Here is a 26751-nt window from a genome sequence, read left to right on the forward strand (position 1 = left end):
ACTGACATAAAGTATTAATAACTACAATAATAATAATAATAATAAAAAAAAAGAGTCTCTTCACACTGACTAGTCTTGTAGTTCTAATATGAGAATGCATTATCAAAATTAACACAGAAGTTCAAAAAATGGTTCAAATGGCTCTAAGCACTATGGGACTTAACATCTGAGGTCATCAGTCTCCTAGATTTAGAACTACTTAAACCTAACTAACATAAGGACATCACACACATCCTTGCCCGAGGCAGGATTCGAACCTGCAACCGCAGCAGCCAGGAGGTTCTAGACTGAAGCGCCTAGAACCGCTCAGCCACTGCGGCCGGCTCACTGAAGTTCAACTTTCTGCCACTCACTGCTACCTCAGCATTTAACAAACAAAATGGAAAAGTATAATGTCATAGAACATGACAACGAGAATGTTACTATCATTTATAATATGAGGCTAAAATCCAGACTCACATCTTAGGAGCAAGAAATCTGTATATTAAAAAGGATTACGAAAATCTTACAATATAATTTAATAAGAATTCAATGTGACACAGTTTTTAAAATAAGTCCTTCAGATGATGATGTGTGTGAAATCTTATGGGAATTACCTGCTAAGGTCATCAGTCCCTAAGCTTACACACCTAAATTAGCCAAGGACAAACACACACACCCATGCCTGAAGGAGGACTTGAACCTCCACCGGGACCAGCCGCACAGTCCATGACTGCAGCGCCTTAGACCGCTTGGCTAATCCCATGCGGCAATAAGCCCTTCATTTGCACTGAGCTGAGATAGACAAACTACTCAGTAAGACAATGCCCCGAAACAAAATAGTGGAACTTAGGTGCTTCTTTCAAGGTTCACATTACCTGTACAGTACTAGTGTCTCATTACTTTGCAATAGAGCAATTGTTTCCCCATAATGCTTATTTATCACCAGTCAACTGGATTTTAAAAAATGTTAATAGACAACTTTCATTTACATGTTACTGAAGACAGTTATACGAATTCCATAAATTTACTACGTTCAGTTGTCCGCACATTCCACAGACCACAATTGGAACCTCTCCCTCTGATATAGGATGATTATAGTACATGTTCCAGAATTAAGTTTCATCTTTCAGCGGAGTATACACTGATGTCAATCTTCCTGGCAAATTAAAACTGTGTGCCCAACCAGGAATTGAACCTTATAATACACATCCTCAGTGAAAATATGGCAATCTGTTGACCACTTACACGACTTTTTCGCTACCACATGTACCACCTCACATGACCCCTTGGACCTTGTCACAGTGGGGTGGTTTGTGTGCCTCAATGATACAAACATCCATTCCCATAACTATGACCACATCGGAGGGATATCTGCAGAGAGACCAGACAAACGTGATTCTGGATGAGGGGCAGTAGTACTTCCAGTAGTTGCGTGGACAACAGTCAGAACAACCCACTCATCTTGCCTCGTGACACCAGATAAGGTGGCCTTGCTATGTCACTGTTGAAAATGGCTGAGCCTGAGGGGAAACTACAACTGTTATATTTCTCAAAGACTTGTAGCACTACTGTACAACTTAATAATGGTGACTTCGTCTTTGGTAAAATATTCCAGAGTAATATAATTTCACTTTGTGCTCTCTGAGCAAGAACTACTCAGAAGAATGTCATCATCAGGAAAAACAAAATTGGCATGCTACAGATAGGAACATGGAATGTTAGATCACCTGGGGGCTAGACTAGTAAGCTTAAACAGAGAAATGCATAGACTGAAGTCAGATAAAGGGGGAATTAGTGAAATGTAGTGGCAGGAAGAACGTGCCTTCTGATCAATTGAATACAGGGTTATCAACAAAAAACATATATGGATAATAATAATGAATAAGAAAATAAAAGTGTGCATGAGTGGCTATGAACAGTGTAGTGAACACATTATTGTAGACATGGAGGATTTACAGTAAAACCCCGGGCTTACTGTCCTACATTTTACAATCATTTTTATTGATCCCAACAGATGTCCTATTCACTCAATACACTGCTTTCCCATTCTTCCAATTCCATAGTACAACATTTTCCACGTTTTAAGTCTTCTTTGATGTTATTGCGACCTTCAACATTGATTTTCATGCAGATTTCTGCAACATGTGCATCGTATTCCTGCTTGAAGTCAGCCTTGGAACAATGCAGAAAAATCAGCATTAGCACAGTAAGTAAGGTTTCCAGTGTTGGTGTGTTGGGTCACAGCCACCTGTATTAAAGGTTCACAGTGTTTGGAAGGGTGGGTACATATGCCTTAATAATAATCACAATCTGACGATAGCAACTCTAGTAGCAACTTTCCTATTGTTAATTGAATTGCATTGCATTATAACAGTGTTGATTTAATTGCACAGGCATTTATACAAATAAACAGCAGTTTTGAAGACAGTCCTCACTATAATGGGCCTTCACAAACTGCTGTTACTTCCACGTGAAATATGCTAATTTGTACTAGGCCTGCAGCAGTCTTAGGTTGGTACGACCTGATGTCAGACGTATTTCTGTCCTCTTTCTCGCCCAAGACATCCCTGAACCAAGTGACCTCGTTGTTGGCAACAAGCTGTAGATTTCAAGCCTATTGTTCTCTGTTTTAACCAATACTGTGTTACAAGTTGTGTTTACCGTAATTTTATAATGATTATCAATAATAAGTCTCACATTAGAATATAAATATCTTTTTAATGTGGTTTCACAAAAGACTTTTGCTTTTATGTGTTATTTACACCATTGGACATGATCAGAACAGAGGGAAAACTGCACACACTTTCGTTTGTGTCAGTATTCAGCCACTGTCTTCATGATCATTACAAAGACAGGGACTGAGAGCTGACACAAACAAGTGTACGCTTCCTTCTTCATTCAGATCATGTCCAACGGTGTAAATAACACACAGAAGCAAGTCTTTTGTGAAACCACATTAAAAAGATAGTCACGTTCTAACATAAGACTTATAATTGATGATCATTGTCGAATTACGGTAAACAAAACTTGTAACACAACACTGATTAAAACACTAAGGTTGGCAGTCTTCGTAAAGAAAGAAAAAAAGGCAGAATGAACCAAGATCCAAAATAAGGCATAGAACAGAAATATGAGGCAACTAGTCACATATAAAGACCAACTGTGTAGATGGTTTAGTTTATGCACTGGCTGTGATGAAAGGTATAGATCAACCTTTGCTCTTCAAAAATTAATAACTTTTGAATGCCTTACATGAACAAACCAAAGAAAGTGTACACTTACAATCCTCAACACTATCCAAATCAGTACCAGAATTTTTATTTATTAAATACAATTTGAATAATGAAGTGGTATGTTGATTCCAAAGATTAATAATTGTCTGAAGTCAACAAACATTTTGGTGAGGAAGTATAACAGCAGAATGAAAAGAGAAGTCAGTGTAGCATCAGGAGATATATATTTTTTCTTAGGCTAACTAGCTAATTAAGAGAGCATTACTTTTGATCAATTAATCACAACAGCATGCAACTAAATCCCAAACTCAGTGTAGCAATAAGTGTTAATACAGTTTTTATTCATCAAAATGCTCAAGCAAGATGAGCAATAAATCATACCCAAAAATCTGTAAACACTCTAAATGAATTTGGCAGATTGTAACACAAAAGAGGAATCAGTATGTACGTGCCAGTATTGTGATGTATTTATATGCATATTTCATTAACAATAATAATAATGACTGCACTATTGTGAGGGGACAGATGACCATGGATGTTAAGTCCCATAGTGCTCAGAGCCATTTTCACTATTGTGAGTTTGCCAGAAACAGATTGGTGACTGTATAATGGATGTGGCAGTACCATCCAGTTGTATGCACCCAATGAGGTAGGATCTGTGATAGCCAGCAGAAGCTTGCTTACATGTGGCCTGACCGTTGATACTCAAAGTGATTATTCCACAGAATACAACAAGTGGTCAGGAATTTAAATTATGTTTCAAAGAGAAACAGCGATGAATAACTTACTCAACATGTAAGAGATATGCTGAAACACTAGATCAACAATTTATGGACTTGTGAATGCTGAAGCGTCAATAACAAGGAAGCCTATTATCTGTCATTACACTTCCAGTTTGTACAGACATTAAATTGTAAACACACTAGGTTGAAGACAATTTTTCTCCACAAGCCCTTTCCTGCCTGCATTTTTTTTTTTATTTTCCTGAAAGAACAAAACAGTTTTCACACAGCATGACAGAAGCATGGCCACCCCCTATACACATGTGGAGCCATCGAACTATAAATGCTGTTACACACTTTCTTTAGACCAGATCATCAAACAAGAGGAAAGGATGCACAAATTCTACACACTAAACTAATGTCACCTTGCTTTCAGCTGTTAGAATTTTTTTATGATTGAAATTTTGGCATTACGCCATTTTATAGCATAAGATTTTGAATTTAGGTTTTCATTAGGCAGAGACAAGTTGCATGCGGGACTGGAATTTCATTAAAAGAGGCAGAAAAACAGTAGCAGAACAAGGCCTGGGGGAAATGAATGAAAGGGGAAGCAATCTGGTAGAATTTTGCATTGAGTACACTTTAACCACTGCTAACACTCGATTTAGGAATAATGAAAATGATCTTATTTGTGGAATATACTGTATCCCCACAGCACGAAACAATCAATACTGATAATGTCTGTGAGCTACAGCAATCTAGGGTCCATGCCTGATACTCCGAGGAGACACAAGAAGTGAGTGCATCAGCTATGCCCCCTCCTAGAAGTGGGGTATAAAGCCGACTGCATGCCACACCAACAGTCTGTAAGCTCTGTATGATGTTAATCGTTACATTCCACATCCGACATGTTGAATCATTTTGCCTGTTATTTTTGGTTTTCCTTGTTGTTTACTGTTGGAACTCTGTTCTGAGCCTGATGCAGTTTGCCTGGAGAGGTCAGTGCCTATCCTTCCACCGCTCACACTCAGGAATACCAAATTTTCAGTGTGCATTCTAGTGGACTCTTAAAATGGCGATGAGTAACTTACTCACCATGTAAGAGATATGCTGAAACACTAGATCAACATTTTATGGACTTGCGAAGGCACAGTTAACCTTAAAACAGAACCCAAATGTCAAAGTGCCTCCTTACTGTCTTCAAGCAAACACTTACATTGTGTAGTTCGCACAGAGTGACAATTTGTCGAACCTAGTGGTCTTCTGTTTGAAGAATGGTGTGTTCATCTGACCGACTATTTCTCTCATTAAACCCTCAATGGGGGGTTGCAAGACTCAAATTTAATCAACATGCAAAAATGTGTGGTCAGTCTCCCACGGAGTGAACATCAGATTTGCAACCATTCTCAGGACATTAACTTTTTGCAGATCTTGCAAAACATCATATGGCAAGTCACTAATTAGAGATGTACTTGTCAGACTAGTTCCCAAAAAAGAGTGTAGGGCTAAGGCATTGGGATTGGTAGACCCAATCGTTAACTATATTCTTAAAGTTATTCAGGAATTTGAAATAACGTTCTCAGCATAGCGTGTGTTTGACGATGAGCTAGGAGTAGCATAAATGGCAGTAAGTCAGGGTTGTAACCCGTGTGTATCTGACGATACTTTGCTGTCTTGATTTCATGACTCATCACTGCTTGCCAGCACAGCAATGACGAGCAATAAAACAGATCAGTAATGAGAAAAACTGGCCCCCATCATTGATAGACTCTAAGGAAAGTAAACTTAGAGGACAACGTCAGTCTCATTCAACTTATGTGGCAGCAGATAGAAGCCACCCTCCACATTGTTGCTGTCCACTGAAGCCAGTAGTTTAGAGTCCCAGAAATCATGTCCAGATCACCATTGCAGGCATGCTAGATGTCAGTGCACCTATTGTGATGTGGTATGCTGCAACTGCCAGAAATAAGGGCATATATGCAGTGTCAGTGCACACTATCGAGTCACTCGGCTGCAGCCTGGTCCTAGTACCACACTGATATCCACATAAAGTGACAGAACTGCAGCCTTTCGATGATCACCTCAGTCAACAACACCGCAGTTTCAGGTTGACACTGGTGCTGGTGCATATCAACTGGAGACTTACCACCACTCAGGTTCACCACCCCTACACAAGCAACAGCTGCAAGTAATGAACTATAGCCATCAAAATATACCGTTAAAAGGCTTGCTGTCACTGTCACCTAAGAATGAAAATATTGTTTGACATATAAAATTTTTAATAGTTAATTCATTACTGGCTACTAACATATTAGGATTGGATGCGTTTTCTTTGTTTGGATTTTACATGGACAAGTGGGTCAATCTAAAGTCAACCTCCATACAATTTAAGACCTGGATAAGTTATGGTGAGAAATTTTCTGGTTCCTCATTGAGATGAGCTAAGGCTTCTGTATTGCACTATCTCTTAAATTAGGAATGTAACACTATTTTAGTTGTGCCAGTCAAATACCAGAGATGCAATGTGCAGCACAGTTAAACAGCAGCTTGACTGTTTTGTAGTTATCACAGTCATCTTGCCCATTTTTGCTAGCTGATGAGCGATTCCAATGATTTTCATTAAGAAACCAAATGGTTTTTTTTTAAGTATTTTTGGCAATTTTAAGGTAACTATTAATGCCCAATCTAATATATACATCTAAACCATTTTGAAACCAGAAGAACTATTGGCTACATTAGCAGGAAGTCAATTCCTCACTAAAACTGACTCAGCACCATGCGTGGTGCATTAAAGGAATAAAACTGTCAGCCTATGGAGGTTGAAATGGTTCCATCATTTAGACGATAACAGGTTTTCATTTGGTGTAGCTAGCACCTTCGTTATATTTCATTGATACTTAGAGCATCTCATCTTGAGCATACCTTACTGTGGAAACTAGCTAAACAAATTATCGTAGCAGGACCAATGAGGAGGGAACATCTAGCAAACCTGTGAGCCCCATTAGAGATACTGAAATTAAGTGGTCTGCACTGCTAGCTGCACAAATGCACTTTTTCTTCCTACCCACAGTATTCCAAGCAGAAATGGATTGAAACCTACAGGCAAGCATACTGATGCCATACTTCACCTTCCTACCTCTAGAAATCTGAAGGAGCTACAGTCTTCCAGGGGGGAAAATTAACTATTACGCCAAGCTTTCTTGGACCCATTGCACTAAAGGATGGATGGTGTGCAGTGCACAAAGGCTTTGAAGGGTACTGAGAGAGTCTGAGCAGATGACACAATTGAAAACACTGTGTCCCCAGATGTAACCCATGGCCTGATACAGGGCGAAGAGCTCTGCTGTAAATACTGAGCAGTGTGCTGGAAGCCGATACTGAAAAATTTTGGTGCCAACAACAAAGGCACAACACCACCATGGTCAGTCTGAGAGCCATCAGTGTACACAAAGGTACTATTGCGAAATTACATGTCAAGGTGAAACTGAAGGTGATACAGCAAGGCTGGTGTAGGGTCCTTAGGAAGCGAATGAAGGCCAAGGTGAACATGGTCCACCACACGAAGCCAAGGTGGTGAAGGGTTCAAACCCACCAAGAAAACTGCAGAGAGCGTGAAGTTAATCTGCTGGAGCAAGGGCCGAAAGCGAACTCCAGGAGGTAATAGAGAAGAGGGACGCACCACATACTGGCAATCAAAGTAATTATTGAAGAAGGAGCCATAGGATAGTGGCCACACATGGCAGACAAACAGCGTATGTGTCTGTTGAGGAGAAAGTCACGGCAGTATGACAGCAGCAGTTCAGCAGCTTCTGCATACAGACTCTCAACCGGGCTAGTGTAAAAGGTGCCAGTGGCCGAACAGATGCGACAATGGTGGAAGTATTGAGACGGCATATGAGGGACGGACATGCACATGCATGAACAAAACACCCATAGTCTAGTTCCAAGCAGACAAGAGACCAGTACAAATGAAAGAGAGTGGTTCAATCTGCACCCCAGGAAGCACCATTGAGGACACATAGCACATTGAGAGACTGTGAAAAGTGGGCTGCCAGATACGTCATGTGGGAAGACCAAGAGAGTTTGCTATCTAGCAAGAGCCCAACGAATTTCATAGTTTCAGTGAACAGATGAGCAACAGGCCCAAGACGTAAAGATGGTGGGAGAAACCAACTGCACTGCTAGAAATTCATACAAGCAGTTTTGACAGTGGAAATACGAAAGCCATCATCGCTGAAGATGTGGCTCAATGAGACAGGTCCATGAAGAACTGCAACAGATGGCAAATTCGTCCACAAATAGGGAGCCAGAGATGCCTGGCGGGAGATGAGCCATTATAGGGTTAATGGCAATAGCAAAGAGAATGACACTCAGGCGGAACTGTGAGGCACACCATTTCCCTGGATAAAAGAGTCCGACAAGGCAGAACTCATACGTACCTTAAAAACTTGGTCTTTTAAAAATTCCTCAAAGAAATGGAGCAGGGGGCCACAGAAGCCCCATGTGTAGAGAACATGGAGGATACCAGTCATCCAGCAGGTGTTGTAGGCTTTCTCCAAATTGAGAAACAAGGCCATAGTCTGGGATTTCCACAGAAAACCATTCATGACGTGGGTCAACAAAGTAATGAGATGGTCAACTGCAGAACAGCAGACTCAAAATCCACACTGTGCAGTGCTTAGTAAATTGCGAGAATTGGGCCACTGCACCAGCCGGACATGAATCATACATTCCATCACCTTGCAAAAACAGCTTGTGAGAGAGATGGGGCATTAGCTAAAAGGAAGGTGTTTGTCCTTACCAAGCTTAGGTATGGGTATGAATGTGAACAGCGCCTGGCCCTGGGGCAGACGATTGGGATGAAGTGAGAGCATGACTTAGCTCCATCATAATAAAGGTGGCATTGTAATGCTCACAATTCTGGAAGGGAAGGGTATCGCCCGAGCCTCCTCTGCTTGTTTCCCGTGGGGGAAGGCAGGGCGATAGTGGGAGGAGCTCGAAATTTCCACAAAATGGCAGCCCAAGATGTTGGCGATAGCAATAGCGTCCACGATAACATCGTCTGCTACTGTCAGACCGGAAATTGGTGAGTGGATCTTGGTCCCAGAGAGCTGTCAGAGGTTGGCGCGCATGACCGAAGAGGGGATGGAACTGTTAAAATATTAAAAGAACTAGTGAATGAAATCCAGCTACCTTCTTTATCCCAAGAACACGACAACACTGTGCACGCATCTGTTTACAATGAATGCCATGTAGGACGACAGTTAAAAATACAGAAAGCACGTTTACATGTGCAAATTGCGTTGCGTGATGCCTCAGTCCACCAAGGGCACGGGACACAGTGTAGTAAAGAGGAAGTGCGAGGATGGAACATTCTGCAGTGCTAAGGACCTCCAGTCGGCCTTAGTAAACTTCCATTTGGGTGTGCACGCATGTGGGGTAGGGGTCAGTAAACGGACAGCACATGGGATGTAGTTGCTGGAGTAGGTGTCAGAAAGAGCGGACCACTCGAGACAATGGGCAAGACAGGCAGTGCAGAAAGATGGGTCCAAATGGAAATAGGTGTGCGAGGAGTCTGAAAAGAACAGGGGTCATGGGTCCACCTGTTTTAAGGCAGAAGAGGTTAAGTTGATTAAGGTGGTCAGTTAAGAGGACACCTCTCTGACAGATTCTGGGAGAACCCCAAATGGGATGGTGTGCATTAAAGTCATCGAGCAGCAGAAATGAGTGAGGTAGCTGCCCAATAAGCTGGAGGAAGTAAGCCCTGGTGACACTGAATAATGGAGGGAAGTAAATAGTACAAAGGAAAAAGGTCAAGTGAGGAAGGAATAGGCGACCTGCAACAGCTTGAAGACAGGAAGAGGGAAATGGGCTGACTATGAATGTCATCCAGTACAAGCAGCATGATTCCCCCATGAGATGGAATGTCGATCTCGGGTGGAAGGTTACAATGGACAAGGAAGAAATGAGAAAAGTCAAAGCAGTCGCAATTTTGTTTCCTGAAGGCGGAGTACAAGTGGATGCTGTGATTCTAAAGCCAGCCATAAATCCTCTTTGCTGGACCGAAAGTGGCAAATGTTCCACTGGAGGAGAGTGAAGATGAGGAAAAAATGAAGGGGTGTCACCTCGGCAGATGCCGAGTGCCAGCCTGCGAAGACTCGCTGCCACAGGGCACAGAGGCAGGAGGATCCTGCTCCATGAGGTAAACAGAAGTGTTGGCTTTCTTCTGTTGTCGGACTGTGGAGTCCAATGCAGAAAAATGGTTGGTGGTGCACACCGGTGACAAGGAGGTAGGCCGGGTGAAGGTATTACATGGTAACACCATCGAGGAGGATCTTCAAGTCAGCGAAGGAGATGACCATTTTCCTTTGATGGACTTCTTCAAGCCTTTCTGATTAGCAGCAGAAGACTCAAGTGTTGGTTGGCTGGAGGAAGTAGGAAGTCTACACAGGAGTATTCCTTCTGTCATTTCCGGCATGCCAGTTGTGTAGCTGTTGATTTCACCCTGTGAGAGTTTGATGGCTTTTTGCACAGCTGGATGAGGGGAATGCAATGCTACCATGACAATAGACGATTTCACAACCTCAGAGTTGAAACTGAGGTCACTTGTCTGCATAGTCATGTCCTTCATGGAGTGAGATGTAGCCAGAACAGTACTTTAAGTGCCAGACAGAAGAAAACAGGGTTTGCAACTAGCCAATAACTTGCAAAGGACAAGGAGGGAACTTTTTCCTTTACCCGGATCTCCTGGACAGCCTGCTCATTGGCATCGTCACCATTGCAGTCGATACAGCAGGGAGAAGGAGGCAGACAATTGCCCTCGTGCGTATCCCTACCAAAGGTTACACATTTGGCTGGGTGCCAACAAGACATTTGAGCATGGTTGAAAGAAGGCCATTGGTAGCAGTACTTGGGTTCGGAATGTATGGTCGGACTGTGAGAACCTCATGGTTTGCTTTGATTTTGGACGAAATCACCTTTGTATCAAAGGTGAGAACAAGAGTGCATGTGAGCACTAAGAAGGCATCTACCTTTTTCGTCACCAAATGGACAGCAATGACACCCTGATCAGAGAGGTGTGTTTGGATTTCGGCCTCGATCAGACTGTTGAGCTGCCTAGTGTAAATAACACCACAGGAAGAATTTAGAGTTTTAGGGGCCTCGACACGAACAAGTTGTTGGCTTGAGAATCAGAAGTAGTCTCCAAAAGCAAAGTGCCATTCCATAAACGTAAGCAGGATTTCACAGGGCCGGCAACTGCATCAACACCTTTCTGAATAATAAACGGATTTACCATTGTGAAGGACTGGCTGTCATCACTATGTGAACCCCTGAGGAACTGTGGTGCAGCTGGGAGGGTCTTTGAATAGTTAGCCTCATTCCGTTTACATTTTGTACATGCTGATTGTGCAGATGATTGGCCTCATTGTAAGAAAATCCCCCCCCTCCCCCCAATGATTGTCAGTGTCTCCGACGGCATGCTCCTTCCAACTTCCAACTGGAGGCCCACCTCACAAGGAGGCACACCTGCCTTAGTTGATTGCTCACACCTCCGATACACTTGACAGAGGGACCAATTGGCAATTTGAGGAGGTAACAGCTCAGGCAATCACCCATCCCTGGGCCTGGCCTGTACCAGGGGGTACATGCAAACCCTACCTGTAAACACGGGGCCAGTTATGCACCAGACGCGTGGGCCAGCCTTCAGGCGTGCACGGGGAGGAAAAAGAAAAAAGAGAAGCCTCAAACACCGAAGAAGAAGGAGGAGGATAGGAGAAGGTGAATGAAGAAAGCAAAATAAAATGAAAAACAGTTGTGAGACTGTTCTTATGTCAGCTACAGACCAGGTGGAACATTCCCCTAAACACCATAGAAATGTTCCCCAAGGGAGGAGAAAAAGAGTAGCAAGAGGACAGAATGCAGCACTGAAGGGAAAAGATGCTCCAAAGGCTGGGGTCCACGTTAGATTGCTCCCTCGCATCAGTATCTTTTGTAATGAACTGTTTTTAGATAGAGAAAGTGAGCCAAATAGTATATGTGCTTCATTAAGACCATTGTTGTTATTTTATTTCAGTAAAACAAAATACATTTGTGACAAAAATACGCTTTTCCTTGGAGTTGCAAGAACAACTTAAAATACCTTCACTGATTTCAGAAATAACCTCAGAAAAAAGTAGGCTTCTTGAAAGAAGTGTATAAGGCATGTAAGAGCTGTGTAAACCAACACTACAGGTGACCACCAATAAAATGTTAGTTCTACTGTGTTCTTATTGTCAGTTTATTAGTCACTGTGTTATGTCTATTATTTTACAGGTACTGTGTGACTTTTCTTCCAAGAAATATATGAGTACACAGTGTACAAACCGCCAGCGACTACCACAGTTTTCTTCTTCTTATCGTCCACTCTTTCTAATATGTAAATTATTTTCGAAGTGCCAAAATGTACTACACTAAATAAAATGTATAAAACGCTGAACTGTACAATGTACTTGTGGTGAGACAATCTCAATTCCTGAAATTCATCGACAGTGGTCTCTGGCCTGTCGAGGAGCACTGCAGTCCTGGGTCCTTGGATAAACGATGAAAATCCACCGCATTATGCCACACACAAACACTGTAGTGATTTGAGAAATTCTGTGTAAATTCTAGAACCACGCAGTCTTCTACCGTCTCAAACACACAATATTCTAGTTACGAGTGTGCGATGACAAAATCCTACCTACTGCGTGTCACATGTTTGTGTGTGCAGGTTTAAAATCAGTCGCGGGGAGAAAGTAGACGCAGCAGTCGAACGGCACCGACAAGTACCCGTCGTGCAATACATAGAGGTTTTAGTGTGTCTGTAAGGAAGAACCATGGAGTTTTTATGCCACTCTGTGCTTATTGTGTCATTGTCTATTGTTATGTGAAACAAGAACAGTTGAAAAAGTACTCTTGTAGACTCTTGACTCTGCCTTGGTACAGGCAAGACGTGTTTTCTGATTCATTTTAAGAAGGTCATGGTAGTTAAGCCAACTTTCTTTTAACTGTAACTCATTTTGTTTCTAATGTTTGACAGTACGAGGTACTTACAGAAAATTATATATCTATGTTGAAAGTGTGAATTAACTTGTGCATGAAAGTAAAATACATCATTAACTGATGAAAAGGAAAGTTTGTATGTATACTCAATTCATAAGTAGAAAGAGGCTTAAAAGTTCCTGTACCTAGCGTTATTCGATGGAGCAGAAGTCAAGAGATTTTCCAGCAGCCGACTATCCCGTAAACAAGAGGGGCTGCAAAATTCCAAATAAGTCACCTCGTAAAGAAGTGGAATGTGGTTTGGGGAAATAAATCAGTATAACCCACACCCACACCCACACTCACACTTTAAGTCATCAGAACGTTAGAACACACATGGAGTGCGAGCAGACTGGTGAGACTAGATCTTATGGGCAGGGCCTACACATTAATGGGAAATGATGGGCTTCAGATCAGCAGGCGTGATCCACTAGAGATACCCACAGAAATGGTCTGCAGTTTTGGCCTGTTGTGGAAGTCCACTCGTGTGCTGTTTATGTGTCACAGACATCATATTGATTAAATGAGATTGCATTGATCAATCAATGCAACAGATAACTTGTGCAAATACTCTGAGAATCAATACTAATGAGGACAGATAGCAACTCACTGTAGAGACGATTGCTGAGTCACAGACAGGCACATAGAAAAGACAATTTCACTTTCACAACTAAATTTTTGGCCACAGCCTTTGTCAGAAAATAAGAGCATACACATTTACACAGTCCCTCAGACACAACTCATGCAAACATGACATCCATCTCTGGCCACTGCGTCAACAATCTCTGAGAATCAGATCCAAACAATCCGCTCCTCCCGCCTCCCTACCTCTTGTTGGCAGCTGCTAGGCTAGTGGCAAGAAGTGGTGGCACCACTGACTATAAGCTGAGGAGAGTGGTAGGAAGGGGAGAAGCAGTAGGAATGAGGGAGTGGGAAGGGGTACACATACTCAGCTGCGCACAGCCAGTGACGGTACATGACATCTCAGTAAACAAACCATTTCATCTACTGAGACAAAAACAAAGTTTTCCCAGTGATTTTTTTTTTTTTTTTTTTTTTCAAATTCCCTGATATCCCTTGAAAGTCCCTGATATTCCTTGAAATTCACTGATTTCCAGAACTTGTGGCAACCCTGGCTGTTCATGCTGTATATTAATGATCCTGCACACAATACCCTCGGACCTTTAGCCGATGATGCAGTTATCCTTAATGAAGTATTGTCTGAGAAAAGATGCATAAATATTCAGTCATATCTTGGTAAGATTTCAGACTGGTGCAAAGACTGGCAACTCACTTCAAATGTTCAGAAGTGAACATTGTGCACTTCACAAAATGAAGAAACGTAGCATCCTATGACTATAATATGAAGGAGCCACAGTTGAAATTGGCCAACCGATACAAAGCCCTGGTTGTATCACTTTGTAGGGATATGAAATGAATGATCACATACTCAGTCATTGGTAAAGCAGGTAGAAGACTTTGGTTTATTGGTAGAACAATAGAGAAATGCAAAAGAGACTGCATACAAAACACATCCTAGAATATTGCTCAAGTGTGGAACCTGTGCCAGATAGGACTGACAGATAATATTAAATGTATACAGAGAAGAGTAGCATAAATGGTCACAGGCTTGTTTGACCAATGGGCAGTGACACAAAGATGCTGGAAGTGGCAGACTCTTGAAGATAGATTTTGAAAATCCACTCGTAAAGTTTCTAGAGCCAATAACAGTGATGAATTTATGAATATACAACCACCTCCTATGTACTGCTCTGATAGGAATCACAAAGTCAAATTTAGACTAATTACAGCAGCCACACAGGAATTGTAGCTCTCATTCTTGCCATGATCCGTATGTGGATGGGACAGGAGAAAGCCCAAATTACTGGCACAGTGAGATGTACCCTCTGTCATGCATTTCTGACTGGTCTGCAAAGTGTAAATGTAGATAATCATGTTGTTATTCACTTAAACTGAAAAATGAATGCAACATGCTAGAAGTAAACATGTATTTCATAAAGCCATTGGTAACATAGGCATCACAGTGGGACAACATGAATTCAAAACATGAAACGTTGAAATAACTGCATCGGGAGAGAATAAAGGCACAGGAAAATATTTGGAGTAATAATAAACAATACCATACACTGGATTTATATTAAACTTCTCGTTTCATTGCATGCATCTTAGCCTTACTCTAGCTTATTAAGTTATGTTCATTTGTAATTGTAATACCCAGCTTGTATAAAACTGAATGAGCATACATGTGACTGTAAAACTGTCAATATCCTTGAGGTGGTCTAAATTACACGTCATCACAAACTTCAAACAATATTATTATATCTTACTTTTGAAAAATAAGTAGTTCACAAAATAAGCCAGCAACTTTTCTTCTGAACAAACCACTGAGGGATGCTTCTAGGAAGATTGTAGGTGTACAGTTTTCTCATCAGCTTATTAAATTCAGTTTTGCACACTCCCACAGAATTATGATCAGATGAATAAAGGTGGGACACTTGGAACCTCTAGAGCAGATAACTCTACGGTATGGGAACTGAATGCTGTGTGAAGCAGGCAAGGGTATATTCTCATGCTGCCTTGATTACTTTGGCGATGAAAAACACGGAAAAATGCATAAGCAAACACTGCAGTGAAGAGACTTACACTGGGTAAAGAACAAAATAATAAAGCTAATATCAACCAACAACAACAACAACTGCAGCAATTACTACTCCTGCTGCTGCTGCTGCTGCTGCTGCTACTACTACTACTACTACTACTGCTACTACTAAACAATAAGCTAGAATTTTAGGAATTTTAAAGTACTGTACCTGAGAGGGTTGGCAAAACATCCTTAATCCATACATTTACATGATAAATACCAGGGAGGTATTTTAGCCTCCTCAAACCAATCTGTGTCTCTACCACTAGTGGTTCATCATCTGAAAATGAATAGATATGTTTAACAATTTCACAAGCTACCAACAAATATGTAAAGAGAGCCTTGAAGAGCTGAAAAAATCTTACCAACAATCACTCACCAGCACTTTCTGCATCTGTGTCCGGGTCTTGTACAGCACTCCCATTGTTAATTTCTGGCCTAACTTGTTCTTTACTTTGTGTTATTGCAGAGCTTTCACACTGTGTTCTCTCTGTTATGCTGCAATTCCTAGCACAATGGCCTCTCAGCAGCACTGCACAGCCTTCATCCGCATGTTGGTTTACTGGTGGAGAAATGTCACAGCAGGTTTCTCCCACACTGAGATGCCCAGGTTTGTGCTTCTTTGATGGAGGTGCTCTATCTAATGTACTGCTGTCTCTTTGGTTTTCACTTTCTGAGTCACCATCATTGGAGTCTACATCTGCCTGCTCTTCTCTACTTGTTCCTCTCTTCTTTCTTCCAGAAACTTGATGCTGTTTATGTTTGACATGGAAAGACTGCTGAGTTTCCCCAAAAAACTTAGAGTGAGTGCCTGAGCATCTGAGTTTGGCAGGAGGTGCTCTGAGCCTCAGAATACTTTGTGAATCATCATCCATTTTGCCACCACTGGAATTTGCATTCTGCTGAGGGCCTGATGTCAGGATTGTGAATGATTCATTTGAGGAGGAGGGTACTGACAACTGTGATCCGGATTCATCTGCAATGTTATGAGAAACATCTGCAGTATTATTGTGTTGGTTTCTCTTACGGAGAAGGCTGGAAGAAAATAAATGCGATATAAATGTTTTGTACTGATGCACATACAAGTTCTTGTTTGGACTAGAAGAAAATTAATTAGTAATTGAGGATGCTGAGTGAGGGAGGGGGGGGGGGGGGGGGGGGGGGGGAAGGGGTAGATAAATAGATAGGGAGGGAAGGAGAGAGAGAGAGAGAGAGAGAGAGAGAGAGAGAGAGAGAGAGAGAGAGAGCGGGAGGGGGGAGAGAGGGAGATAGAGTGGGAGGAGTGGATATTTTAAAATAGAAGAAATACTTTAAACAGTTTCTACATTGCAGAGAAGAGGAGATGAAAATAACTACACATGTTGTGACAGTTTCTTCAATCACAGGCTGAAACAAATTTGTTGTTGCACACTTAATTTCTTTCAAAAAGTGTTACCTTATGTTGATACAGTATATGTTTGAATACGGAGATATTAAGGCAAGTGGTGTTAAATAACATCATTTATTTTTCCTGCTGTTTTACAGTTAACTCCAACTGAGAAACATGATAAGAGTACTTTGATACACAGAATAATTAGTTTCCAGCAGACTGTATGTGAAAGAAGTGACAGCGCAAATGTAGAAGTTGTCGAAATGTGCAAGAATGAGTTCACACTGAATGAGTTGTTGATGGTGAGCAAATTATGGAAGAAAGGACATGATGCCAAGCAAAGTGAGATTCTAGTGTCTGCCCTGAAGTAGAAGTGAAGTGCATACAATAAATATTCCATTGACAATATGGATAAATGTATTGTTAGGCAGCACTTGCTGCGATATTATGACCGATACAAGGAAACATTTACTTGGCAAAAATAAAAAGTGCCCAAATAAATTAGTCATCATGTGTAAATGACAGGACATAGAAGCTTTGTATGGAAGTGAAACAAGGAGAATAAGCAATTCAGAGAAGAAGAAATTAGGTTTTGAAATGTGTTGCTATAGAAGAAATGCTGAAGATTTAGTGCATAGCTCAAGACTTACTGTGGAGATACTTAACTGAACTGGTGAAAAAGAATTTTATGGCAGAATTTGACTAAAAGAAGGGGTCAGTTGATTGGACAGGTCCTGTGGCATCTAAGAAAAGCCAATATTGCACTGGAATGAGGTGTGTGTATGGGGTGGGGGGGTCAAAAATGGTAGAGGAGGGCCATGGTTTGAGTACAGTAAGTAGCCTGAAATGGATGTAGGTTGCAGCAGTTATATAGAGATAAAGAGATTTGCACAGAATAGACTAGTGTGGAGGGCTGTATATGAAACCAATCTTCGGACTGAAGACCACAACAACAGCTGTAAAGAAGGTTTCCTACATTAAATTTTTACAAAAGCAATAATAATAATAATAATAATAAATATATAAAAACGTGGGGAGCGTATGATGAGGTATTGAGGTATGACACAGTACAAAATGATGATAATGCTTTATTGTGCAAATATTTATACTGTAAAAGGTATGTGTCTGTTCTGATTGGAAGCTAAGAACACACTAAAGTCTGTGGTCAAGTTACAGATATTCCCCTTATCATATGTCACCAGTGTATATTGCAGTGGATGTTCCCAGAAAAACATACCATCACAATGGTTCATTTAGATGAAATGTGGATCCATACACCCTACACTGTGCCGGTCAGTATTTAATTGATGTGGATGCAGGTGATGACATGTTTTATTCTGGGTTCACATCTCATTTAATTCAGAGAGCAAAACTTTTGACAGTCATTCAGAAATGAACAGTGAAATTAAAAAAGACTCAGAGGCTCAGATTATTGATAGTATAGGAACAGCCGAAAGAAAACAATCAACTCATCTGGTTGTTGGTTTTATGTACCAATTGAATTATTCATGCATTCTTTTGAGTGAAACCAGCCTGTGGGAGCAACCGAATTAAACAATGGGCACAGTCTGTAGCAATCACTTCCCAGCAGAAACATGATTTACTAATAATATTGTCTGTGTTTAGATAGGACACTATTCTGGAGTACATCACCTTCTCAAAATATTGCAAAATAATACCAATAATGAAATGGTTCGGTAGTTACTAACATCCCTCCTATCACGTTTCTTATACAAGGGGTTTTACACTGGCATATTTCAATCTCCCCGAAAAATTTTCTGACTTGGTGATACATTACATAATTTCAGAAAATACATCACTTAAATATCACTGAGTGAGGTGGCACAGCGGTTAGCACATTGGACTCACATTAGGGAGGACTACAGTTCAATCCCACGTCCGGCCATCCTGATTTAGGTCTTCCATGATTTCCATAAATTGCTCCGGGCAAATGCCGGGATGGTTCCTTTGAAAGAGCATGATGACTTCCTTCCCCATCCTTCCCTAATCAGATGAGACCAATGACCTCACTGTCTGGTCTCTTCCCCCAAATCAACCAAACCCAACCTAAATATGGGAACAATTCTTTAGTACTCTATTGGAAACAACATGAAATCCAATTGAGTTTCTATTTTTTGGAAGAATATGTAATTTTTCTGATTTAAGGAAGACAAGTGGGTGAAACATCCATGTGATTCAATACTATGTGAGTTGCTTTATCAACATAATGGTTTGACTTCTCTCTTGAACTGCTGTCCCTATTTTTTTCTAATATGGCTGATCATTTATACCCATTTCATTTAAATCAATAGTGATGTAATTCTGTTTTAAAGCCTATTGTACTATCTTGTTTCACTATATTCTAGAGAGACTTCAACCATTTGTCAAAATTACTGTTTTTGGGTAGACTGCGCAAAAATCAGTTCCAGAGTATTGCTGTCAGTCCAGAGCTGAGCTCTGATTAGGAAGATTATTTTTGCCCATATGGATAATCTAACAGAAGTGGGTTTTTTATTTCATCATTATTGCAAACAAATTAATAAGAAAAGAGAATTTTGTGTTGAGATAATGGTATTGAGAAACTGAAGAATTGAGTTGATTTGTGGAAATTGGACTGGCGGTTTTCAACACAGGGCCAGGGCAATGGACAGGTGAATGTATCACAGGAATTCTTTGATTAAAATTGTTTTGCAACTGACATTTCAGCGAGTCGAGCAGTACGGTCAGCTGCCATCCTGTTGTAGTTCTTTCTCGAGTGCACGTACTCGCTGTCAGCTATTCTGTACGTAAGTGCAGCACTTGTGATGTGTGGTTGGCTGCGCACTGACAACACTGCCCCTGCAACTGCAATCTGTCAATCACAAGGTAATTTTAATCTGAGTATAAGTCCACTTTACCACACAGTGAGGTCAAAATACACTACTGAGTGTGATGAACTGGGAAATGCAGTACAGGACTTTGACAGTTCAGGTAGTAAAGAAAATATGCAACCTCCAAAAGGAGGCTCTGAGATGAACATCGACTTAAGCATCAAACATTACCAGAGGTTAATGTCAATCCTAATTGGTGTAATATTACATCCTGGCAAACTGGTCTTTCTCTCAACCAACATCATCCACTTCATTTATATGACTGTAATCTGCCTGTTTTGAAGCAAATTATATTCTCACATCATCTCTCAGTGGTTTTGAGTCTGTGACGATATGGTGCTAGTTATCTTCCAGGTGAATGCTTCACAGGAATAACGTTCAGCTTGATTATAAATTAAGTTGCGATTGATTATGTATAACTACTATGAGGAAGATTCAAAAAGTTTTAATTTCATCCAAGAAATGTAGTTACAAATTTAAATTTGAAATATTGTGCTTGGTGATTAGTTTTAATGAGAGGAAAATTAGTTATCAATTTTTTTTCAAATTTTCCATTTTAATTGTCTTTCATACGATGTATGGTACTGCCTCTTTGGTAAGACAATGGCTGAGCCTGAGCCAGAAGTGTACCAGGTGTTTTGTATAACACCCACGTTCAGTTCACGTGAACGTCGTCAGGCAAAGTGGGGCAAGCTCACTGTTAGATCTGGCTGACACACTTCCTTTGTGGATTGTTGATGCTTTAATTTGATGGATATGAGTCTGTTTGCTTGGTAGTTATCAAATAACCTGGTCAACGGTAGGAAACTACAACACACTGTTTGTGCCCGGATGTGCATATTGTGTGCTCACCACGTGTCAACACATGTGGAGTGCAAAGTCAATGCATTAGGCTGTAGATGACCCCTTTGATGAGTGATCGCACTCTACTGGACCATACCATGCACCTGCCTCAGTCTTCGCTTTGGTGCCCCCCCCCCCCCCCCCCCCCCCCACCCAGTCTGGCACATGGTGCCGATTGTGCCGTGCTGCCACGGGTCCATCATACTGCCTTGCTGCCATACACAGATGCCACTGCTACACTCATCACCTCGATGCCCAGTGGTGCCCTACTGCGGGTACATTGGCACCGCTGCCATCACTGTTGCCTCTGTCGACTTGGAATGTTAATGATAGTGTTGCTGCATTGCGTCTGATTACACTGTGGTATGATTCTTTCTCAAGAATACAATGGTTAGGAAAGGCCTATAGGTTATGCCTCTAAGGAGATGAATTCAGCTGAGATAAATTATAGCACTACTTAAAAAGAGACTTTTGGCCTTATATTTGGCGTTAATTATTTTAAATGCTACTATATGGACACAAAATCATTCTGGTCACTGACTATTGCCACTCTTGAATGGATGTGAATTTTAAAAAGCCCCAGTAGTCACTGAACTAGACGGGCACTGAAGCTAGCAGAGTACGATTACACGGACAGCATGTTGCAAAGTCAAAATCGTTCAAACAGATGATTTTTCAATAGAAGAACTGAAGGAAGCACAAGAGAGAACGGCAGAATGTCACCAGTACGCATCTCAACCAAAGTTTGTCACTGAAGATCGTTTTCTATAAAGCAAGATTCTCTTGGGTAGCAGAGTGATAATACCTCTACAATTACAGCAATGTTTTATGGCACAAAGTCATGACATTTGACAAGCCTGCCACAAGGGGTGACATGCCACAACTGCTAAGATAGTCTCTCCCTTTTGGTGGATGGGCAGACAAACAGATGTATGGATATCTGTTCAAAACCGTTTGCTGTTTGCCTTGTGCAGAGAGTGCAATACTCCCACACCCAAGAATAAAACCCTTTGCAGACCCTCCCAAAAGCTGTTGTTGTTGTTGTGGTCTTCAGTCCTGAGACTGGTTTGATGCAGCTCTCCGTGCTACTCTATCCTGTGCAAGCTTTTTCATCTCCCAGTACCTACTGCAACCTACATCCTTCTGAATCTGCTTAGTGTATTCATCTCTTGGTCTCCCTCTACGATTTTTACCCTCCACGCTGCCCTCCAATACTAAAGCTATGAAACCATATCAAACCACCACCTTAGACATCATTGGCTCCTTTCCACAAAGTACCTAAAGTAGTAAGTACATCTTGTTTATTCTTGATCACATTTCTCACTACTCAGTTCTAGTACCACTCACTGACATTCAAATGGTCGCTTGCACCTTTCTCAGTCACTAGGTTCTCCCATTCAGAGGTTCCAAAACTATATTAACTGACCAAGTTCCCAATTTCATGTCTGCCCTATTTGTACAAGTAAACTGTTAAGAATCAAGAAATGGTTCACAACACCCTTTCATCTGAAGGCTAAGAAAATCACTTGAGTGCTGTCTTACTACACAGGGAAGCCTCACATAGATTGGAATGAATATGTAATTCCAGCATATACTAGCTCTATGCACGAATTAATCGGGTATATGCCTACGAGGCTGTCTATGGAGGGCCCATGAACCCCCATTTGAACTCGATAAAGTCCCAATTGGAGTAGATATGAACAGAGTAAAAGGACTGGCCCACAGTCTTAAATCAATTTGGTAACAGGTTAAGCAGAACAATTACAAAATTACTCACACACAGTAGCAGTATAGTAAGAAAAGGGCTACACTTCCACAGTATAAGCCTGGTGACTTTGTGCTGCTCCAAAACCAGTAGTAAGAAAGGAACGAACTAAAAACTTCACTCCTCAGGATGAGGGGCCTTACCCTGTTTTATGAGAGATTTAGTTGTCTGATTGTTCTGTGATAGTACATTTTGATCACTTAAGCCATACCATGACCCAGCTGCGCCACCACCAGCTGTACCACCTGATGCAACATCAAGGAGGGCATGTGCAACATAAATGAAAGTTGGTAGGCATGTTTCTACATGTGAAAGATGATGTCGATTTAAATTTTCAAGCTATTCGCACACGGCCAGCACTAGTAGTACCACTATGAGGATACAAATCAGATTTGCTTTAAAAACACACACTAACGGTCATGAGCATTTGTTATCTTTGAGACTACATGTGATGAGTTGAACTTTGTCAAGAATTCCTTTAAGGTGACAAAGACACCATTGTCGACATCTCACCGAGTTTGAATGGGGTAATGTAATAGAGCTACGAAAAACTGAAATTTACTTGTGCAATGCTGTAGAAAGACTTGGCAGGAATGTAGCCGCTCTACATGATTGCTGGCAGTAGTGGTCTAGAGAATGTACAGGCACAAGAAGAACAGGCTCCGATCAGTCATGTGGCGCAAATGAGAGGGAAGACCACTGTATTCAGTGTATGGTATCACACTGCATCTGCAGCAGAAATTTAAGCAGCATTTGGCATGACAGTGACACAACAAACTGTTACAAAACTGTAACTTCCAGAAAAGCTCCGAGCCAGACGCCTTGTGGCGTGCACTGCACCGATCCCAAACCATCACTATTTGCGACTTCAGTGGTGTCGAGCGAGAGCTCACTGGAGAGCAGGATGAAAGTCTGTTGTTTATTCTGATAAAAGCTGGTTCTGCCTCAGTGCCAGTGATGGCCATGTGTTGGTTAGGAGGAGGTCAGTTGAACGCTTGCAACCAAACTGCCTGTGGTACAATTTTGTATGACAACGGGAGCACTCTCATGGTTTCCCATGCACCCCGAATGCAAATTTGTATGTCTATCTGGTGATTCGACCTGTTGTGCTACCATTCATGAACATCATTCCAGGGGGAGCTTTTCCACTGGATAATGCTCACCCACATACTGCTGTTGTAACCCAACATGCTCTACAGAGTGTCAATATGTTGCCTTGGCTTGCTTCACCACCTGATCTGACTTCAATTGAGCACATTTTGGACACCATTGGACAACAACTCCAGTGTCATCCACAACCAGCATTGACCAACCCTGTAATGGCCTATCAAGTGCAACAGGCATGGCATTCCATCCCACAAACTGACATTTGGCACCTCTACAACACAATACATGCACATTTGCATGCATACATTCAACGTTCTTACTGTTACACCATTTATTAATTTACCAGCATTTCGCATTTGCAATAGCTTATCTCATCCTTACATTAACCTGTGATCTTGTAATGTTAATCACTCAAATCCGTTGCCTAGACAAATGTATTCTGAAACTTCATTACTCTACACTACTTATTTTTTGTTGCAATTTTTTTTTCTGTCAGTGCATTATAGAGTGATTTTCGTACGCCTACCAATAATTAATTTCACAAAAACATCTACATTCTATATGACCCTTACTCAAGTGTCCATGTACCCACACCAATTATAACGAGTTCTACGCTATCACTTAATACTGGAGTATTGTTGTTGTGGTCTTCAGTCCACAGACTGGTTTGATGCAGCTCTCCATGCTACTCTATCCTGTGCAAGCTTCTTAATCTCCCAGTACCTACTGCAACCTATATCCTTCTGAATCTGTTTAGTGTATTCATCTTTTGGTCTCTCTTTACAATTTTAACCCTCCACACTGCCCTACCTCCGGAATATTTTACCCAAGAGGACGCCATACAGTAAAGCTGCATGCCCTAGGGCAAAATTACGGCTGTAGTTTCCCCTTGCTTTCAGCCGTTCACAGTGCCAGCACAGCAAGGCCGTTTTGGTTAGTGTTACAAGGCCAGATCAGTCAGAACTATAAAATTGTACTATTCCTAAAAAGATACTAAAACCCCCTTGCCCTCATACTGTTGTTACAATACAAGAAGCTTGGTTGTCCCTGTCAGAAACAGTTTGTTGTACCCTGTGGCACGACCAAAGTCAGTCGTCTCACATCTACACGTACATCCACATCTGTATGGATGCTCTGCAAATCACACTTAAGTGCCTGTCAGAGGGTCCATTGAACCTTTCACAATAATTCCCTATTATTCTACTCTCAAAAAGCACATAGTAAAAACAAACACATATCTTTCTGTGTGAGTTCTATTTCCCTTATTTTATAATGATGACCATTTCTCCCTATGTAGGTCTGTGCCAACAAAATATTTTTCCACTGGGAGAAGAAAGTTGGTGATTGAAGTTCCCACCACACCAAAAAACACGTTCATTTTAATGGTTTCCATCTCAAATACTCTATCACATCTGTGACACTCTCTCCCATATTTCTCAAAATACAAAATGTGCTGCTCTTCTTTGAATTTTCTCAATGTACTGCGTCAATCCTGTCTGGTAAGAATCCCACACCATGCACCAGTACTCCAAAAGAGAACTAACAAGCATAGTGTAGACAGTCTCTTTAGTGGATCTGTTGCATCTTCAAATTGTTCTGCCAATAGAATACAGTCTTTGGTTCAGCTTCCCCCACAACATTTTCTGTGTGTTCTTTCCAATTTAAGTTTTTTGTAATTGTACTTCCTAGTTACTGTATTTAGATGAATTTACAGCCTTTAGATTTGATTGATTTATCGTAAAATAAAGTTTGGCGGATTCTTTTCCGCGGTCATGTATACGACCTCACATTTTTCATTATTTGCAAATTTTCGCACCCTGCAGATATCTTTTCTAAATCTTTTTGAAATTGGTTTTGAACTTCTGATGACTTCACTAGATGATACATGACAACATCATCTGGAAACAACGCAAGATGGCTGCTCAGATTTTCTCTTAAATCATTTATAGAGACAAGGAACAGCAGAGGGCGTATGACACTACCTTGAGGAACGCCAGAAATCATTTGTTTTCCTCGATGACTTTCTGTCAGTTACCTTGAAGTGCGACCTCTCTGACAGGAAATCACAATCCAGTTGCATAACTGAGACAATATTCCTTGAGCACACAATCTGCTTACAAGCCCCTTGTGACATACAGTGTCAAAAACCTTATGGAAATCTAGAAATACAGAATAAATTTGAAATCCCTTGTCAACAGCACTCAACACATCGTGTGAGTATAGAGCTATTTGTGTTTCACAAGAATGATGTTTTCTAAATCCGTGTTGACTGTGTGTCAACAGACTTTTTTCTTCAAGGTAATTCGTAATGGTCAAACACATTATACATTCCAAAATTCTGCTGAATATCAATGTTAATGATATTGGGCCTGTAATTTAGTGGATTACTCCTACAGCCTTTCTTGAATATTGGTCTGACCTGTGCAACTTTCCAGTCTTTAGGTACAGATCTTTCGTCAAGCGAGTGGAAGTGTCTCAGACTTATCGGGTCATATAGCTAACAGTGGACTCTGCCCACTGTTAAGCTTTCTGCTCTTTTAATCTATTCCCACAATGCTAGTCTGAACCCTTTATTTTATATCTGCTTGAAGTACCTAATGTGTTACCACACCTAAACAGCTTGCTGGTATTACCCAATAATTCTAAGACTTGACTTTTAGAGTCTGTTAACAAACTATTAGCTAAAGAACATGGATGAATCACTCTTGATTGTGGAACTGTGCATATCATTGAATGGAATGCCAGAGATTGCAAGCACCAAATATTTATTCCTAGTGCTACGTCTGTCCCACCAACTCCAATGCTGGTTTATCTCATTGTATGGATCTTGTATCCCCATGGCTACTGTACATGTTTTAAGGCATGACCTCTGACAATACCTGAGCAACAGCCATTGGGTGAATATCATGGTTAATACCTGGGCACACTTCAGACATGGCTCTCACTTACTTTAAGATGTAGAGATTAGTGATCTGTGTTATTGCATTCATGTTCCCTTTAAATACTCAAATTTTGTATCATGGTGTGGGGTCATACAGGTCACTGTAGTGAATAATAGTGTATCAAGGATTATTTGTATTTGAACATTGAAAGTCCTGCATATCAGACACAAGGATTATTTTGCAACTTTTATTAAAA

General features: G+C 41.0%; 1 protein-coding gene across 2 annotated transcripts in view; it reads right to left on the reverse strand.

Moving 5' to 3' along the window:
- The window catches only part of LOC126417601 (uncharacterized), a 220308-nt gene that overhangs the window by 49087 nt on the left and 144470 nt on the right, over nucleotides 1-26751 (reverse strand). For both annotated transcript variants that reach the window (XM_050085132.1, XM_050085131.1), the window contains 2 exons: nucleotides 16039-16694; nucleotides 15829-15939 (listed from right to left, as the gene is read on the reverse strand). In XM_050085132.1, coding sequence (XP_049941089.1) covers nucleotides 15829-15939; nucleotides 16039-16694 — 767 coding nt within the window. The remainder of the gene's footprint in view (nucleotides 1-15828; nucleotides 15940-16038; nucleotides 16695-26751) is intronic.

This window comes from Schistocerca serialis, chromosome 1 (assembly GCF_023864345.2).
Source record: "Schistocerca serialis cubense isolate TAMUIC-IGC-003099 chromosome 1, iqSchSeri2.2, whole genome shotgun sequence".
NCBI lineage: Eukaryota > Metazoa > Arthropoda > Insecta > Orthoptera > Acrididae > Schistocerca > Schistocerca serialis.